General features: G+C 36.0%; 1 protein-coding gene across 21 annotated transcripts in view; it reads right to left on the bottom strand.

Annotated features, from left to right (window-relative positions):
- The window catches only part of Wnk1 (WNK lysine deficient protein kinase 1), a 124,688-nt gene that overhangs the window by 50,465 nt on the left and 53,085 nt on the right, over positions 1–21,138 (bottom strand). For all 21 annotated transcript variants that reach the window (XM_051203848.1, XM_051203846.1, XM_051203844.1 and 18 more), the window contains exon 5: positions 844–932. In XM_051203848.1, the coding sequence (XP_051059805.1) occupies positions 844–932 (89 nt within the window). The remainder of the gene's footprint in view (positions 1–843; positions 933–21,138) is intronic.

The raw sequence follows: 21,138 nt of genomic DNA on the forward strand, positions 1-21,138 counted from the left end.
TATTGAAAAAGTCTTAAAAGAGCTTCTAAGGGCGGTGTATCTCAAAACAGAAACTTATAACTAAATAGCTGCTGAACAATCTGAAAGATCATGATGTTGAGCTTTTCTAAATAACAAAGCCTGAGAAGAACATGAGACCAGAAGAGTGAAGATATGGAATTCCTGAAATTTGGCTGATATACCCAATTGTGCTCAATTTACAGTTTACATTTCTATTAATTTGGATGGTGTGCCTTTTGCTTTTAGGCTGGTATTGGGAGGAGGTAAAGGCAGATTATTTTTCAAATACAGATCATGTATCTTTGCCAACCTGACAGGTGACCCAACAACTACACAGCATAACAGATACTTGACACTCTTCTCAGAAAAGTTCTGTTTATACAAATGACTAAGCCAGTTCTCCTGTTAAGCCTTGGGTGAAATCTCTTTTTACTCAAAGGAATTTTGATGCTTTGCTCTTTTTCAAATCCTGGCATAACGGTAGGAAAATAAAGGCCCATATAGTTAAGCTGGTTTTCAAATCCAAGATTTTACTTAACTTTCAAACTTCAGTGGGAAAATGATTAAGGGATGGATTTATTGCATTGGAGGATGAACTTCACTATAAGTAGATTTCATTGAATGTAGAGACTATGTGTAAGGTGGTTCTGCCTTAATTAAACATTAAACTTAAATATCACTAAACCACATTTTTATAATTATAGTGAGCAAATCTAAGTGGCTTCAATGGAAAGAATCCATTTTTTAAAAAAGGTTATATATTATGAATGGAAAAATGAAACACAAGTATTAAATATACCTCACATTGTTCAGGCAATACCAGGTGCCAAAGAAGCAACTTACCTTTCATCTTTGTTTTGTCGGATACATCCTTCAATAATTTCCTTCACTTCAGGAATTGCTACTTTGTCAAAACTTGCTGGCTTCACCCCCTAAAAGCCATAAAAAATAGCCATAGAAACCCATTAATGAAAAGAGAATCCTGTTTGTCCCCCCTCCCTCCCCCTTTTAAAATAGGCTGCCTTCTTAATATCCTAGACTTTTTTTCCTGATATATCTGCAGGACCTGAACCACATAATTATAAGAGGTAGGACGCGACAATCATAAAATTAGCAGTATGGCAGGTCTTTCTTTTACAGAAAAAAATTAGACTGATGACAACAGCTTTACTTAATTTAAAATGGAATCTATGTTTTCTGATTGGTTAGAAAATCTGTTGCTCAACCTTGCAAACTAACACATTGACTAGTTCAGTTTTTATTCTGGACACTGAACCCAGGGGAAGAATTCACAGTTTGGTAAGCATCATATTATACAGTACTGTTCTAAAAACTGAAATACAAAGAATTAAAGGTTAGTATTGATTTTGCAGGATAACTAAGGAGCAACTTTACATAAATAAAAGAAAAAAAGAGAACCAGGAATTGTTGAATAGGTCTATAAACCCAACACTTGGATAACAGAGGCAGGAGAATCAGGCATTCAAGGCTATCCTTGGAGTAACATGTTAGAATGGAACCTCTGATCAGGAGCCTCTCACAAATACTAATAGGTATCCTACTGTGGCATTGTCTATGAGTCCCCAACTAGAAGAGTTGCTGGTACCCCTGGGAATGTTATACCCTTACCCTTACTCCCTCTTTCCTGCCTCCAGCCTGGGAATCACAAGAGTCTGGCTATAAAATCTTACTATGAATAACCACTTCACCCCATCCTTTAAAAGGTCTAAAAAGAAACTCCCTCCCCTGTCACTCAGTTCTTGATTTTCTTCAGAATGTCTGCCATGCTATTTTCCCCTTTGTAAGTAGGTTCTTAGAAATAATAATAGTAAAATGTTTCTAAAATAATTCTATGTGAGGCAAAATGGGGTTTGAGACCATGAGTAGATAAATAAAACAGTTTGGTCAACCAGGCTGTCTTCTCCTACTTCACCCTGATACCTCTGCCATTTTCCTGCCAAGTTACAAGGTCATCTCCACCAAGTACATACACAATATCTACAAAGATCGCCTTGGTGAACTCAATCTTCATAAGCTGTGTAGTTTTCTTCCTTCTGTTCTAGGATGGCATCTCTATGAGCCCCCAAAGGTAACCTACCAGGCAACTTCACAAAATTCCTGCCTTTACAAAAAAAAAAATTTTTTTTTTTACCATTGTTACAAGTGTTCCACCTGTTAATTACAATTTGACAAAAATAAACAAATTTTGACAAAAATAAACAACCTCTTCTAATAAACTTCTTTAGTGCCCAGTAATCTGCTAATGTCTTTTTGAACCACCTGTCCCATCCAAACCTACACAGTTCAAGGTCATCTTAAGCTACATGAGACCCTGTCTTAAAAACAAAATAAATAAACTAATAAAAGCCCAACCATAAAAGGCAAATTAATCAGACTCACATGAAATACAAGTATTGCAACTAATTTTAGAAGAAAACTCATTAGCCTACTCTATGTGAAACTAAACAGCATCAAGATTTGTCCTAGCTAGGGTTAGTATTGCTGCAATGAAACACTGCAAACAAAGCAATCTGGGGAGGAAAAGGTTTATTTGGCTTATATTCCACAGTATTATCAAAGTAAAGCCAGTACAGGAAATAAAACATGGCAGAAACCTGGAGGCAGAAGCTGATGCAGAGGCTATGGAAGGATGCTGCTTACTAGCATTGTCCTCCTGGCTTGCTCAGCCCACTTTCTTATAAAACCCATAACAACAAGCCCAAGGATGGCACCATCTACAATGAGCTGAGCCAGTGCCTATCAATCACTAATTAAGAAAATGCCCTACAGTTTTGCCTACAGGCCCATTTTATGGAGGCATTTTCTCGAGGTTCCTTCCTTTAAGATGACTTTACCTTGTGTCATGTTGTCATAAAACTGTTCAGCAGAGTGACTAGTTTAGAATTTTCACAAGATATAAATTCTTTAGCCAAATGTGGTGGTACATGACTTTACGGTCTCTAGAGGCAGAGGAAGGCTGATTTCTATGAGTTAGAAGGACAGCCAGGTTTATATAGTGAGTGCCATGATATCTAGGGCTACACAGAGAGATTCTGTCTACATAAGTGAGTGAATAAATGAATCTTTGTGAATAAAACTTTGAGCAACATGTCAAAACAGCACTAATTTGGAGGTAGGTTAGAAGGAAAAGGAGTCAGTATTTATTGCCTTTCATTTTAATAACAATATGGATCAAGAAAGAATTCAGGGACAGTACCAGGCACAATGGCATACTCCTTAAGTTTGAAGACAGCCTGAACAACATAGTGAGTTTCAAGCCAAGTTTGTTCAGAAAATAAGCTATATAAATTTTAATCTCTATAGTCTCAGTAACACACATAAAACTAATAATAACTGGTTCACAGAAAGGTACATAACTTCTTGCAAGCCTAAATAAAACAGAGTAGTATGACTTCCTTATCTGTGGCTTCACTTTTCACTGTTTTAGCTATTTGCAATCAACTGTAGTGTAAAAATATTAATATTTGTCTTGATTCTGTTTAAGAAACCACCTTGTTAATGCAACAGTATATTTTATTTTCCATTACTTATTATTGCTAATTTTGTTATACCTAATTTATATATATTAAATTTTATTATAGGTACACTGAGTTTGTGGAAAATGTGTTATAAGATTCAGTACTATCACTGGTTTCAGGGTCTGAAAATCATTACACATATAAGTTAAATACAGATTTGGTTAACTCTTATTAATTTCCCTTTGCATTCTTTCAAGCACTGATTTGGAAAATTGTGCTCCTGATGCTAACTTTCACAGCAGCTAAGTGGGTAGTAAGGTGAAACTCTAAAGTCATATGCAGGAAATTGAAAGAATGACTACAGAGATCTTTTTTATGTGTTTTCTGGTCTTCTCCTTTTTATTTTCAAACACAGCAAAGTGTTCCCTAAATATCTACCTTCACATAATTCCATTTGAGAATCTCATAAATGCACATAATGTGCTTTAATCAAGTCTACTCCCATCCCCCCCATTAATCCATGCACACACATACACACACTTTTTATTAAAACCATTGAGTCCACTTATTACTGCCAGTATACATTTGGTTGTAGGACCACCCACTGAATCTTAGGGGCTGAACCCTTGAAGTAAAATGATTCCTCCTCTCCCAGCAATTTCCAATACCTCCTCCTCAGATAGTGTAGTAGTGGTGACTACCTTCCCTACCCATTCTATGAGTTTGTCTGGCTTATTTTACCCAGGTCTTGTACAGGCTCTCACAAATGCTTTGAGTACATGTGTGCAGCTATTTTGCTATATCCAGACAAGCGTTTTTTTTTTTTTTTTTGTTTGTTTGTTTTGTTTTTTCTGTAGTCATCCACGGCCTCTAGCTCTTACAATCTCTCCAACCCCTCCTTCCATGATGATATCTGAGCCTTGGAAGGAGGGCATGTGACAGATGTCCTATTTAGATTTGAACACTGTAAAGTCTCTTAATTCTCTGCACACTGACCAGTAGTGGGTCTCTATGTTAATCACCATCTACTGCAAAAAGAAGTTTCTTTGATGTGAGTTGAGAGAAACACTAATATATGGATATAATGATATGCCATTACTAGTCACTTAAAAATTATGCCCACTTAGCAGAGCTATATAGTGAGACTCCCACCTTTGAAAAGCTACCCCCCAAAAAATCCCAAAAAAGCAAAACAGAAAGGGAGACTTGTTTACCCCCATAACATTCTGCCACTATTTCATCAATGAACACATCTTGCCAGGCCAATTCTTATCTTAGCTCACTGGATTTACAGCTGAGTAAGACTGAGGGTGACTTTTCTCCCCCAATAGCATGCTTAGCACTTTGTAGGACTAAGAAAGCTAGATAGTAGGGATTAAGCTTCTAGGTTGTTACAAGGCTTTGCTTTTTCCATGTTCTAGGACTCAAGTATTCAGTACTTCAGCAAAAGAGTTTTATCAAGTTCCATCAAGACAGGTAATGCCTGTCTATAGGATCCACTAACCAACAACTCCAACTGAGGTTTTCTTTTCTTTTTCTTTATTCTTTAAATATCTATCCTGTGATGTCAAGAGGAATAACTGTTCTCTCCTCTCACTTTACCTCAGCTATAGCGAAACTCCATTTAAATTCTTTGTATATTTGTATATATTTTAAAGAAAGCTTCTACAGTAGTAGGCTTCCTTCCACGTGGCATTTCTGAAAGACTTTTAGTATCACTTGTCCCTACTCTGCTCCCTATGCCCTACCCCACTTAACATTTCCTGTTTAATTATTTACTATTCCTCTAGAGATCAGCCTGCCCCTGCCTTCCAAATGCTGGAATTTTAAAGTGTCATTCCCCTTTCATACCAACTTCACTGTCTCTACCCACTTCAGCCATGCTTCTTATGGCCCCTTATTAGTTTCCTGACTGCCATGGATACTCAACTTAAGTCAAGCATCTATAGAGTTGAAGGTAGTATTCATATGTGAGACAGTGCAGTTAGTTCCATGTCCCAGTTTTAATTAGGTTGTTTTCTTGATGATTTGTTCTTTATGTATTCTAAATACTAATACTCCATCAAATGTACAATGAAGTTTTTTCTCATTCTATAGACTGTCATATTACTTGAACGACTTTGCTGTACAGAAGCTTTGTAGTTTTGAGATTTCATTTAAAGACAGTTGGTTTTAATGTTACCATTAAATGTTACCATTTCTTACATCTATAAGTTGAAGTGAATTTGATGCTCTTTATTCTTACACATTAAGGATATTGGATCTTATATTGAGGTCTTGTTAAGAATCTAGTTTCATTGTTCTTCATGTAATCATCCAACTAGGACCATTTGTCAAAGATGCTCTCTTTTCTCCAATGTGTATTTTGGTCTCTTTGTAAAACATAATCACGGATAGTGATACCTACAAGCAATGTTTTGTCTGGGAATTTTGATGAGGATCACAGTGATCTGTAGATTGCTTTTGGTAGAATGGCCATTTTTATAATATTAATCCTACTAATTGGGCATGGGAAGTCTTTACACCTTCAATTGCCAGAGTTTTCCAGTGGAGGCTCCAGAGTCTTTTATGCATGGAATCATATCATCTGCAAGTAAGAATACTTAGGTTTCATCCTTTCCTATTTGTGTCACTATTAACACGTTCAGTCACCTTGTTGCTCTAGCTAATGCTGTAATGTAAGCACCATATTAATAGTAGCAGAGAACATAGACACTCTTGACTTATTCCTGATTTTAATGGAAATGTTCTTCATATAATTTGAATGAAAAACAAAAACAAAAAAGCTGCTGAGATACAGCAAAGGGGGTATTTGAAATTTAAGATTAAAAGAAGTAGAAACCAGGGATTGTATTTCAGTTGGTAGAGTACTTGCTTAACATGTATGAAGCCCTGGTTGATCTCCAACACAGCATAACCTGATTAGCATGACTAATCCTACCACCCAGGAGGGGGAAGCAAGAGAATCAGAAATTCAAGTGCATTATTGGTTCAAGGTCAGCTTAAGTTGCATGAAACCTTGTACCCAAAATAAGCAATTGTGGACATACATTCACACATACAATCAGTAACATTTCAAAAGAAGAAAAACAAAAATAAACAGAACCAATAAAAGTTAATAGCAGAACTTTGAGTTTTGAGTTTTCTGTTTTATTTTGGCCTTTTGTTTTCTACAATAAAGTAATACAACATAAAGTAAAATTTTAAAAGGGAAGAAACACCTAAAATACTATTGGTAAGCAATTGTCTGAAACAGATTTTGGTATATCAGGTTGAACATAGCTGACTCTGTATGTGACTTTTCATGTAAATACAGTTCAAATCCTATAAAAAATTACCAAACCAATAGAAAATTTAAAGAGGAAAAAATGTGACTCTACCCATAATACAATATCTCAAGAGAATAAGTCTATTTTATTTCTTCATTTTTCCAGACAGTGTTTCTCAGTAGCTTTGTAAACCAGGGCTAGTCTCAAACTCAGAGAAGCACCTGTCTCTGTCTCCAGAGTGATGGGATTAAAGGTGTGTACCACCACTGCCTATTGAGTAAGTTTAAATTACTGGTAGCAACATATTAAACTATGATGGCAAATATGTACTGACTTCTATATCAATGTAGGAAGGATAAGAAATTCTCCCTAAACCTGCTTTGATTCCTGATTACCCTAAATTGTCATTCCATTAACCCTACTCATGCAAACATATACACGTTTCTACCTATTAGCTAATGAATGTAATAAAACATACCTAGTGTAGGGATATATTATTTATGATTTATTAAAGACTGCCTGAGGATTCAGAAAGCAAAGTCAGCCACAAGCCATAGAAGGCATGAACACACCTTTAATCTTAGTAGTCAGAAGGGAGGTGTTGGTATACAGCTCTAATCCTAGGATTTGGGATTAAGAGGAAAATGAATCTGTCTGAGTTTAAGGCCACCCAGGGATACATGAGATTGAAGCAGTCTAAAAGAATTAACAGATCAGCTGGGCATTGGTGGTGCATGCCTTTAATCCCAGTACTTGGGAGGCAGGTGGATCTCTGAGTTCGAGGCCAGCCTGGTCTACAGAGCAAGTTCTAGGACAGGCTCCAAAGCAATACAGAGAAATCCTGTCACCGTATCTTGAAAAACCAAAGGCGGGGTGGGGGTGGGGGTGGAGATGGGGGGGGTGGGTGAGAAAGAGAGAGAGAGAGATAGAGAAAGATCACATGCCTTTAATCCCAGATAGAAGCAGGGACTTCAGTAGTCAGTATCAGGCAATCAGGCATTCATTCTCCAGTCACGCTGAGGAGAGATTACAGTCTGAGGCTTGGTGAGAGCTAATGGAGACAGGATCAGCCCACTCAGCCTGAAGTAGAGTTAAGAAGCTAGTGGCCAGGTGCTTTGCTTTTCTGATATTCAGCTTGAAGTTTGAATCCTAGTAACAGACTCAGGGTCCTTTAATTTTTTGTGTTACACCCAGAAACTATTCTGGCTGGCCTTAGACAATGTATTGTAAATGGCAAGGTAACCAATAAAACTGAGATATATCCTATTGGTTCATCAGTTGATAGTAAAAGATTAAGATTACTAACCACTTAGATATCAGAAAAGTAAATAAAAACCTTACCAGTCAGCCAAGATTACAAAAATGCTCAAAAAAGCCTTTAAAAAACAATGTAAAAAATGTATAAATTTAGTATTAATAGACAAAGTATATGGAATGAGCACAAAGCTCTCCCGGCCTAAAAGCGACCTACCTACAAGGGTACTGTATAAGTAGGTACCCAAAGCATGTTTTTTGAGATATACATCACACTCACCAGTTTTTTTTGTTTTTAAGATATAAGAACTTAATAACTGATAATTTAAAAAGTTTGTCTAGATTATTCTATGACTTTAGCACCAGAAAGAACACAGTAATAACAAAATGTTTTTGTGATAAAATTTCATCTTAACGTTCGTATTTCAAGATGAAGATTCACTTAAAAGCCAAGCAAAAGCAACCCTTTTCTTTACTCTTTAGTTCTACTTTGTCCTGTTCCAACAAGTAAAAGCAAATGTATTTCCTACCTTAGAAAGTACAAAATCAAAAAGAATACTAAGACAGAAAAGCTGGGTTACTCATATAATCTTAAAGAAAACAAGAAACGAAGCTTTATTCACTAAGGACACATACATACTCTTTTCCCTCCACTCATTAGAACTGGCAACTTAATTCTAAACGTATTCTCGCTTTATTGTTTCAATTCACAGTTTCTATCGTTCGACAATCATGTCTCAACATACACACAACACCTTCAAACATGGAAGAATAGCTTACTTCTCTAAGTGACATAAAATAGTGCATTTTCTCATTTTGTTTTGAGATACTGTCTCAAAGTCACTTTTGTAACACATCATATAGAGTATAAAAATGAGTAATTTTTGACTCTATATCTAAGATAAATGTTTATCAAATGTGTTGCTTTATTTGAACTAAAAAGTTTCTTTAAATTTTTTAAGTTTATGATTGTTAACTAATCTGTGGGAAATAGACATTTTGCCTCAATCTTTAATTTCTTAAAATTGTCAGGAATTGTTTCAAAGCTTAAATCTAAATGTTAGGGTAACATTTAAAATCTTGATAAAACTAAGTATGCACTTCCCCACACAGAATAAACCATAGTGAGAAATCCAACCAGCTGCACCTGTGGCACTTACCACATTAAATAATTTTAGTAATTAAAGTGACACTTTCTATATATATCATCAGAAAGCCTATAATGTGCCCTTAGAGAGACTGGAAATTCTTACCTCATTTATACAATCCTTTTGAGAGCAGCAGCAGCAATGAGAATTTACAATAACAAATACTGAACAAAAATCTGTCTTCATAAAATCCATCAGAAAAGGCAGAACAGGTTTGTTAGAGTTTAGAGAAAAATTAAAAGGAAAGCAAATAGAAATATAAACCTCCAGAACAACTTAGCCCACAGCATAAGGAAGACAATTATAAAAGTCAGACTGGAGCATAGTTTCTTGTTTAATAGCCATGCTTTCCAACTCTAAGTGAGTTTTCTCTACCCAGCCAACAATCTATTATTTATTTAGATTGGCTCTGTGGATATAACCCACATGCTGAGAGACAGGGTAACAATTTTGCTGCTAGTAGTTTCTTTTGCTTTTCCTACAATAGCAAAACATCCTTGGATAAGCATAGAGACTTTTATTTACTCAAAGCTCCACCTACTGCATCCAAATGTTCTACCTCCTTGACTTTGAAATCTACCTTGGAGGCTTTCCTGTATGAAACACTAGATACCTACCTACTGAAACACTGCTTTCACACCAATTACGTTGAAACTATGCTTTATAGTAACACGAAAAATAAAAGACTCTGAGCCTGATACTGGGATTCAAACTTCAAGCGGAATATCAGAAAAGCAAAGCAGCTGGCCACTCACTAGCTTCTTACCTCAACTCAAACTGAGTGGGCTGAGCCTATCTCCATTAGCTCTCACCAAGCCTCAGACTGTAACCTCTCCCTCAGCGTGGCTGGAGAAATGAATGTCTGATACTGACTACTGAAGTCCCTGCTTCTATCTGGGATTAAAGGCATGTGATCTGTTTCTCTTTTAGACTGATTCAATCTCATGTTAAAGGTGTGTGGTGTGGATGTGTCTTCTATGGCTTGTGGATGACTTTGCTTTCTGAATCCTCAGACAGGCTTTAATAAATCAAACAATTGCCATTATTATATTTAAAAGTAGGGGGAGAACTGAGCTCAGTTAACAGAAAATTCAGAGTAATCATCAAGAAGGGGCACTGGCAGTTATCCAATTAGCTTATACTTCCCTGGTTGTTTTTGCAGGGGACCCAGGTTTGATTCCTACTACCTACAGGGTACATCTAACTTCATTTTAGGGACTCTGATGTCTTCTTCTGGCCTTTCTGGGCACAAGACACACAAGTAGTGCACAGAAATAGATGCAGGCAAAACGATTCACATTTAAGAAAGAAATCTGTTTTTTGAAAATATGCACAATAGCTCCTCTATCAATTGAAAATGTGGTAATACTAGGGCTGGAGATATAGTTCAGTGATAGAATGCTTGCTGAGCATGCATGAAGTCCTGAGTTCAACTCCCGTTGTGTTTGTATGTGTGTGTCTGGGGGAAAGGTGATATTAAACCACTTTCTACTCCTTCATCGTTTTTAAAAAAATATAGTGAATTGTTATACAAAAGCAATGACAGTTTCTATTTCTTTTCCCTATTAAAAGCCTTAACATGCATAGACATTTCCGGGGGTGATGGGGATGGGACGACTACAACTCAGGAAACCAAACAAAAGCTACTTTGAATTTAAGTGTTGTTAGTTTTCCTTCACATTATTAATGGGGGGGGGAGGGGCTGTGGTATTGTTATAATGAGAAACAGAGTAAAGCTGTATCCTTTGTAATGGTAAAAGACTGAAGTCCAAAGAGGACAGCAGATACCAAGGTTTCAATCACTGATAGTATAGTAAGGGTTGGAGGTTATTTGGTAGAAATACTTCTACTCTAGGGACAGTTAGGTGACTCAGTGGGTAAAACCACTTGCCACTGAGCCTGATCTGAATTAAATCTATTAGACCCGAATGTTGGAAGGAAAGAACAGACTCCTGAAAGTTGTCTTCTGACCGCCACAAACACACTGCATTAGTCTCCCAGCACAAAATAAATGCAACAACAACAAAAACCCAACAACAAAAGACAAAACAAAATTTTCATTCTAAAATTTAGAAATGCACTAATTCACTGGGCATGATGGCTCATGTCTTTAATCCCAGCACTCGGGAGGAAGAGGCAGGTAGATCTCTGTAAATTTGAAACTAGCCTGGTCAAACCCTGCCTTGAAAAGCAAAAGCAAACAAACAAAGCACTAATTCTAACAGGCTATCTATCTCAAAGCAACTACCAGTAATTTCTGGCTCAGTAAGTAGCCTAAGATGTCAGATGTTGGGCAGAAACACAGTAAAACTTATGCTCCTTGGCCATCTATCTCACAGAGCTTTTTTTTTTTTTTCTTTTCTTTTCTTAAATGCCTTTTCCATGCTTCTTTAAGAAATGGTTATTGGGGCTGGAGAGATGGCTGAGCAGTTGGAAGCACTGGTTGCTCTTCTAAAGGACCTAGGGTCAATTCTCAGCACCCACATGGCAACTCACAACTGTCTATAGTCTTGTTCCAGGAGATCTGACACCCTCTCAGAAACATAACATGCAGGCAAAACATCAATGAACTAAAAGTACATTTTAAAAAGATATGGGTATTAAGAACAACCTAAATTTTATAATATAGCCTTTTGTTGTTGTTGACAACAGGTTGATACAGACACAAACATCTAGACTACATAAAAGCAACCCTTTTCTGGGCTTGCTTCAGCAACACAGACTAAAATTGGAGTGAAACAGCCATATATTAGAATGGCTCCTGTGTAAGAACGACATACAAATTTGTGGTACACTTCTATTTCTTTAAAAAAAAAAAACAAAGAAAAACACAAATTAATCTTTACTACAAATTAGTAGTTTCCAATAATATCTATAATAATATAGTTACATTCAAGAAATAGAAATAGAGTCCATCCTAAAAGAGATGGGATGTTAGTAATAAGAATTAGGTGGTTAAATTCTTAATGCAAAAGAAATAAAGCAGTGAATTGGGGAAGTAACTGAACCAGCATAAAAACATCTCATTTTATATGGCCAGAAATGTTAAGCTATTAGAGAAGTTAAGAGGGGACAAACAGCAGAACTGTTTATCACCTGTTTAAATAAACAAACTACTTAAATTTGTTTCAAGAACTCAGACAGTAGTAGTTATTATATGCTAGTCATAGTAATTTTTATCTTATATTTTATATCTTCTTAAAACATTATTATACTTAATGTACCTAGAATACATTCCCCTTTTCCTAAATGACTGTTTCATTGTTTAAATTCTACAGCACAACCAATAACTTGCATGTAACTTTTATTAAAGAATTGTAGCTTTTTATAGTCATATACTTTAGTGTTTTTCAAATATCAATAAGATTTTGTAAAAAAATTTTCTGTCAGTTTGGTGTATCTGGAAGGCTAAACTCATCCTGATTTGCTTTTAAATGTGGTCTTTGCCAACTAAATCTAAAATCAGTACTTTTGAAATTTATAGTTACAATTTTTAATAAGTCATGACCAATGTATGTTTCTGTGCTTCTCATTCTCTTCTTTTAATTGGGAAAGACTTCTCAGAGGGCTGACTGTAAAGGTATATGAACAAAAGGGGCCACAGACATTTATCTGGGTGGTGAGGCTGCAAAGTCTCCATTCATGCCAATGTATCAATGTAGAGTTGTTCTATTTTCTTCAATTTTTATTTATTATTGAATTTCTCAGAATAAACACAATCCATTGCATTTTTATATTTTTAAACATTCATATGAAAAGTTATTAATTCAAGATTGACTACTGAATGCCCAGTCCAATGAGTGCTAATAATGCATTAACTCGCGCACCTAGAATAAGACATACTCTATGTTCTACTAAGTAATGGTCCAATTAATGTATAGTGAAATCTAGAATTTGAATATTCCAGTGTTAAATTCAATGTCATTTCTACTACATGCTTTCTATTTCACCTCTATCCACCCTTACTTCCCCAGAGTAAGTCAAATTGATTACTTCTTCAGTGAAGGCTTAAAATATGTTTACATTAATACTTTTTCAGTTGGGTTTGTGGTGATGCAAGCCTTTAACCCCAGCATTTGAGAAGCATGGCAGGTAGATCTCTGAATTTGAGGCCAAACATGGACACATAGAGAAACCTATCTGGAAAAACCAACCAACCAACCAACCAAATAAATAAAAATAGTACTTTTTCTATAATGTTCCTTCTACTGTGAAGGACATGCTCTTTTGTCCTCAATAAGCATCTTCCCAAACTCTGACTCAATAATAAGTAGTAACAATAATAATACCCACCCACCCCAGTAAGGCCAGTCAAGCATATTGCTTATTCATTATATACTTAATGGATATTTCTGCTGACAAAACATTCCCCCTTCCCTTCTTTTTTAGGCATTTAAGTCTCATGACTCTTAAAAAGTTCACCTTAAATCACCATATATAGCAGTACACACACACACACACACACACACACACACACACACACACACACACACACACACACACAGCAGCAGCAGCAGCAGCAGCAGCAGCAGCAATTATGGAGTGTTTCTACCCTCTTACTACCTAGCATGAGTTATTACCAAGAGACCAGAAAATTCAGGGCTGCTGACATGTACTTACGAAATTAGTCTTTATACATTGCCAGTTTTTATTCTGTCTACTGTGCTAGGTATTAAAGACTGATATTAAGGATTTGCTGAGGAATTTTAAAGAATTTTACAATCATTTTTAAAAATCTCCCCCAAGAAGGATGACATCCCAAACAGTCACTTTTAAATTTAGAATCAAGGAGAGTAACAGAATGTCTCTGAAAGTCAAACAAAATGTTAAGATACAACTTGTGATATCTTTTCATTTACAATCCAAATTTAAAAGCATAAAATTTATTAAAGAATGATTTCAGCTAATTCTGGATTTTTTCTTTCTAGCATAGCACAAAAAAAAGTCTAACTGCTAGAAGAAATACAACATTTTTCTCAACTTTAAAAACTAATCAAGAACTGGTGTCACTAGTTTCAGTAGAAGATAGTGAACTGTAATGTTATATAAAAACTAAAAGGAATTTTACCCTAATGGCTTTAATTCTGTTTTTTCCATACAAGGTGTTCAAGCCTTGCAATCCAAAGGCTAATGGAATCAGTGACAAAGTCAAATTACACAAACAAAGTAATTAAAAAATCCCCATTATTTTTAACTTGGTTGTTAAAGGGCTGGATTCAGCCAGATTCTTGATGGTATGAACCATTAGTTTACAGGTATTTGAACATACCATATAATTCCATTGGAAAACAAGCCTCTTCAAATGCCCTACCAAATTGAGTTGGCTTTATTAAAGGAAATTACCTTGCCTCATGATTCCCTAAGGCTTATTACTCTGGATACATGAGAGCCAAGGTATTGCTCTAGCCTCAAATACACTATCCTTCATATAAACATTGATGCTGTGGTGTACTAAAGTCTTAAATTCTTTGAATAGCATACAAAACTTTTCTTCCTCCATACTGAAGTTTGAACCTATGGCTAAGTATATGCTAAATAAGGGTTCTATTGCTGAGCTATATTCTCATATCCACCTCTAAAATCTTTACTTTGAAAAAGAGTTTCACAAAGTTCTGAGTTCACTCTGTAGTTCAAGCAGAGTTTAAACTCTTGATCCTACCACCATAGTGTCCCATATCTGGATTAATACCCTTACTTGGATCTTCACTATCAAAGGCATAGATTTCACCACTACTCAAGTCACAGTAATACTAGTAATAATGGTAATATCTAACAAGTGATGAATGACAAGTATACAACTAGATTTTTTTTTCAGAGTTTTATATGCCTTTCTCAATACTTTAGACTCAGGAATTAAGAAACCTTTCAGCTAGGTCCACAGCTAGAAAACACTCCTGGGATCTGAACTCAAGTAGATCAAACTCCAAGCTGTTTCTTAATCATTCCTTACAGTCTGTATTCCATGTAATTTATTTCACAAATATTGGCTGAGTACTTACAACTTGCAAATTGTTGCATTATCAATAGTCTTTTTGTACTGTCAAGCCTATTATTTTGAAAATACTGTCTTATTTTTTAACTGATAATCTATTCTTCATAAGACGAAGAACAAAAGAATTATGTCTTTTGTTACTTTTCTAGAGACCACTTGTGTTTAAAGAAACAAGTATCTAGACAATATAATAATTTCATTAATTATATAAGCAACAATGGCCATGTTAAAAATAGCCTCATTGAAATATAATATATATACAACTTGTATTCAAATTAGGACATCAAATTTAAAAAGTCAGTTTGTGATTAAAAAGCCATGACAAATAAAAAGAAGATGGAATTAAAGTATGTGTGTAATTTAAAACTATTTTTTAGATATACTTAGGGAGGCCTATTAACATTAAAAGAAAAGATCTAAATGAATTACAGGTATGATGCACACTGTGTGTTATCAGTTTATTATTTTTCTAACCATCAAACCAGTCTCCATTTACCATTAAACCAGTTTCCATTTACCATTGCCATATCAGCTCTTATACAGGTTAAAATGCCTTCATATCACAATTGACACTATAATATTTGTTAATTCAGTATAACATTTGATTTAAGCTAGATCTCTGAGATCAGAACTCTTGATATTTTCCAGATATACAACTGTTTAATGATCACCTAGGATTTTACCATTTATTACAAGCAACAGATAAATAACAGCATTTACTTGCTCTTCCAAATCATGAGTGATGGAATAATTTAACTATATACCCAAGTCTTAATGGAATACACCAACAACTAGAACATCTATCTTGTTCAGTACTGTAACTATTAAGCAGCTGAGTAACTGCAAAAATAGAAAAATAGTCATGCATACTTAGGAAAAAAAGGAACTTGTTCTTGAGAGGAACAGGTATTAAAAGTAAGAGGAAATAGTTAATACCAAAGGAACACAGAACAGGTAGCAATACTAATATAATTTCTTCCATTAATCCTTGGGATGGTACTGGCAAAAAATGCCAGCAACCGGATTGTAGAGAAGACTGGGTGATTAAGAGCACATGCTGCTGTTCCAGAGGCCCAAGTTTGATTCCCAATTCCCACATAGTGGCTCACAACAATCCCTACTCCCTAGGGGATCTGAAGCCTTCTGGCCTCCCAGGGCACCAGGCAGGCATGTGATGACCAGAAAAACATATGAGCAAGACACTCATGCATATAGAATTAAAAAACAAACATAAAAAGCGAGTGCCAAGAAGACTAGGTTGTTGGTTCATTTCTTCATAAGAATACCTTCCTAGAATAGAATAGTCTTCCCCAGGGAAGAGCACCTCATCCCACCCCATCTTGCAGTTGGTTATCCAGTACCAAGTAGTCAGTCCTGAGACCATATGCACACAGGTAGCATTATGTGGACTGAGCAGTTGTATTTAGGACTATGAATATATACCCATATATTCACACACAGATATTTGAGAGAGAGCAAGGGGTGAATGGGAAGGGCTGGAGGGAGGAAAGGTTACACCAGGAATGTAACAGAAACCACCCAACTATATATTTTAACTTCTACATGGATTCATATTTACTCAATGTTAAAAATTTGTTCAACAATTGAAAACAGACTGATCACTATAATTACAAAGGAAATAGTTCTAATAGTCTGTTACGTTCCATTAAACTTAACAGAAAAGTCTTGTTTTATTTAAGAAGAGGATTTCATTCTCAACTGAGATGAAGTTTACAATTGAGAAAGATATTAAATGATGGTTCAAATCCAGAACACTATCTGTAAATTTTCAGAATTAATAAATTACATAATAATTTTCTTTCACATGTTCCATGTGTACAAGCCGGGCATCATTTTACATACCTATGATTCCAATAAGCAGGCAGACTTAAGGAGGACTAAACATTCAAGGTCAGTTTTTCAAAAAACTGGAAAGATCTTCCTATAAATATATAGGCTAATATGTTCTAATTAAAAAAAAACCATAACCATCTCTTTTTTTAAGTTATGGTTATTTACAGAACTCTTTGGGTAAAATTTTTTAAAACAAAATTCTAGTGGTATATTTAGACTAAGTTATTCACTCTTTTTGTTAAAAGCAAGGTAGTGAATGCTCTAGGCTTTGTGAATAATAAAATCTCTGCCATTACAATAAGAAAAGTCACTACTAAAATGAAAGTCAATACAATTGTATTTCAAATGCTGTGGGTGTTAAGAACCTGGGTCCTCCATGTAAGAAATATTAGTTATGAGTCTTTTTTGTCAGATATACAACCTGTGTTCAAATCATTTTATTTTCCTACCCTAGTAAGACTTTATGTAAATATTTTAATACCCACTCCTCAAGTTAAACTTTTGTTCACACAAAGGCCTCCTTCCTTGCTGCACTCCAAGAATCTGATGGCTTGGAGCAATGACCCTTCCCCCTTCATTTCCTGTGTGCCAATTCTTTTAATATTGTCTAGTTGAATTAAGACTAAGATAAAGACAAAGCCATCACCTGAATTAGAATAAAAGTCAAGTGCAATTTACTGTCTCTGTTTGATAGATCTTTTCATGACCAAGCATAAAGTTTGCTCTGTCCAAACACTTCAACTGGAGTTGTGATCTTTTCCTTTACAACCCTAAATTTATTTCTAGTATAATGTTGGCCTATATATCTATCCCACCAATGGCCCCACTCCCCTCCCCCCTTTCTCTCTGTTTCTGGCTTCTTAAAAAGGATCTGGGTGAAAGACTATTTACTACAAGAGCATGAGCTCCCATCAGTAGTTATAATGCTGAAGAAAATGACTATTAACAGCCTACAGATCAAGATATTCAGGGAAGGTAGGGCCTCCTAAAGCCCTTACCCCTAACTACTATAAATCCTTTGGAAGGGACGGGACATCAGTAAACATAACTGCAGTAGAATCAATAATGCAAATGCAAAGACATATTGCATTTGTATGTTGTGGTTCTAATCTCCATATCATATAATGTGACTGTGAAGTTTATACCAACTAACTGTCAGCTTGACAGGACCTAGAAATACCTTGGTGTCTTCCCAGGCTTGTGAAAATGTAAACTAATTTGAGAAGAAAAGCTAAACTCAAAATAAAGAGGTATTTTCTCCTCGAAAGTAATTGCCTAGAATAGTGTTTCTCCAAGGTCAGCAGGCAGAAAGCTGGCACAATTATGGTCTAAAGGGGCTAGACTCCATACTGATCTGGCACCAGAACCTAATAGCAGCATAGTCCATGTAGTAATGGTTTCACTAGAATGAAAGATTTAAGATTGAAGGTGTTATTGAGGCTTAAACCACATTTCCAGAAAGCTGCTGAGGCTAGTCAGTGCATGACAGAGTCTGAGTTCCTACAAAGGGACCCTGAAAGGTTACTGCATGAAGCTGTGAAGGTGAAAGCTAACTCCAGTTCCAGGAAATCTTCTACTGTCTGTGGATACTACAAGTGCATGTGTATGAACATACATGCAGGCAAAACACATTAAAAAGTAAAATTAAAAAAACAAAAACACTATTCCTTGGATCATCACTACCTTGACTGGGGATAAAAAATACTGGTCTTGAAAGACTAGATTACAATGCCATAATCTTTCTTTAAATGAGAAATTATTCAGTGGCTCCCCCCCACAACCCCTTGTAATAAACAATGTTTATATTTTGTGTGCAAATATGTGTGTGTGTATGCAAATGGTATAACATGCTCATAGAGGTCAGAGGATAACTTGCTAAAGTCGGTTCTCTCATTCCACCAAATGGGTTTTGGGGACTTGAACACAAAATCCTCAGGCTTGCTGATAGGTATCGTTATTTGCTAAGCAAGGCCCCAGCTCCTCAATTTTGATAATGTAAGGAGCTTGAGTCTTGTTAAGAGTTGGGCTTTTAAACAGCATTGGAACTGTTAAAGACTAGGGACTTTTGAAATTGGACTGAATGCATTTTGCATTAAGGTATGGCTGTGAACATATACAAACAAGGAGAAAAGACTTGTGATGAAATAGCTGGTATCAGCAGATTTTCCTACACTATCCAGCTGTGTGAACTCTGTTCCCATAGGTCTTTATTATGTTTACTTTCCTGGGAGAAATGCCTCTGCCTGCAGCAGGCAAGAAATGCCCTCCCTGTTCCTGGGAAATGCAGCTTAGCACACTCAAAGGCATTATCCTAAGCATATAGTAATGAGAAATGCTCATTGTTCTTTATCCCTCTTTGAGCTCATTCTGAGCTACCTGAATACCAGTGTAGGTACTCTTGCAGCATTGCCTGAAGTCCGTTGGTTTTGTTGAATTCCATAGTTTCTCGGCAACAATCACTTGCAGGTTGTGATATGACAGTTTACACTGTCAACTTGACAGGATCTATAATAATTTTGGAAACAAACCTCTGAAAATATATTGGAAGAGCTGTACTGATTAGGTGAACTGGACTGGGAAGGCCTACTCTAAATAGGGGTGATACCACTACCTGGGATGCACTCCTGTATACAAAGGAGAAAGCTAGTTAGCACCAGCATTCATCTATCTTTGCTTCTTGGCTAAAGATGTAATATGAACAACTGCTTTAAAAACCCTACCATGATGGACTGTATTCTTGAACTGTGAGCCAAAATAAACCTTTTCTCCCTTAAGTTGTTTTTATTCAGTACTTTTTTGCCACAGCAAAAGAAGTAACTAGTAACAATGATCGTATTTGGAAACAGGATCATTACAAAGGTTAAATTCAGCAAAATAAATTTAAAATTGTTTTATAATGTATAAATATTACAGTTTGGTTTCAGTGGAATGCCACAACAAAGCAACAAAAACTGAATGAGACATTTATTTTCTCAAGATTCTAGAAGCTAGCAGTTCAAACCTTCAGTTTCAGCATGATCAAATGCCTTCTAGAATATGTGGAGGAAATCCTTTTTATCTTCCTAGCATACAATGATTTGGCCTTAGTGTTCCTTGGCTTGTAGCCACAGCAAGCATAGCAATCTCTTTTTCTGTCATCACATGGGGTATCACAGATACTAAAGTTCTTACAAAGATAACTGTCATTGTGTTAAAGTCCCCAAACCTCTCTGAAAGGTCAGTTTAAAAACCAATCATAATACACACATTTGGTGAAGTATGATGTACTATGTGATAAATTATTTAATTCACCTATATAACAATCAAGACATATAATCAATAAAATAAAAGAGTTGGGTTTGGGGGCTGGAAAGAGGGCTCAGTGGTTAAGAGCACTGTCTACTCCAGAGGACCAGGTTTCAATCCCCATCACCCACAAGATTTGTCTCTAACTCCAGGTTCGAGGAGACCCAATGCCCTCTACATGCTAATAAAATGCCCATACATATAAAATAAAAATAAATCTTACAAAAATATTTACCTGGGAGGTGATGACCCACATCTTTAATCCCTGACACTCAGAAGGCAGAGGCAGGAAGATCTCTTAAACACTAGCCTAGTCTACAGAGTGAGTTTCAGGATAGCCAGTGCTACACAAAGAAACCCTGCTTCAAAAAAACCAATGAGTTGTATTTTGATGAATTCTCATGTGTCGAGGGTGGGGGGTGTCAGCTGATTTGGTAGAGGTGCCAAAACCACTTAAAGGCATAAACAGTGGTGGGACAATTGCTACAAGCAAAACAATGAAATAATTGAGAGACCAAGAGACGTAAATAACTTCCTAGTTTGCTTGCTCAGTGGGCATAAAGCCTCAGATTCAATCCTCAATACTGCATAAACTGGGTATGGTGGCATATGATCATTGCATAATTCTAGCACTCAAGAGGAGGTGGAGGCAGGAATATCAAAATTTCAAGATTATCATAATCTGTATTACGAGAGATGCCATTTCAAAACGTGGCAAAACACTAGCCCTAACCTACTTTAAGCACCAACCTATATACAAGGGGGATAGTAAAGAATTTCAACAAATTCCAGATATAACCCACTATCTCCTTTCTGACTGATTTCAATACTAGAAGGTCTCCCACCAGCCTCCCCCC

This window comes from Phodopus roborovskii, unplaced genomic scaffold, assembly GCF_943737965.1.
Source record: "Phodopus roborovskii unplaced genomic scaffold, PHOROB, whole genome shotgun sequence".
Classification (NCBI taxonomy): domain Eukaryota; kingdom Metazoa; phylum Chordata; class Mammalia; order Rodentia; family Cricetidae; genus Phodopus; species Phodopus roborovskii.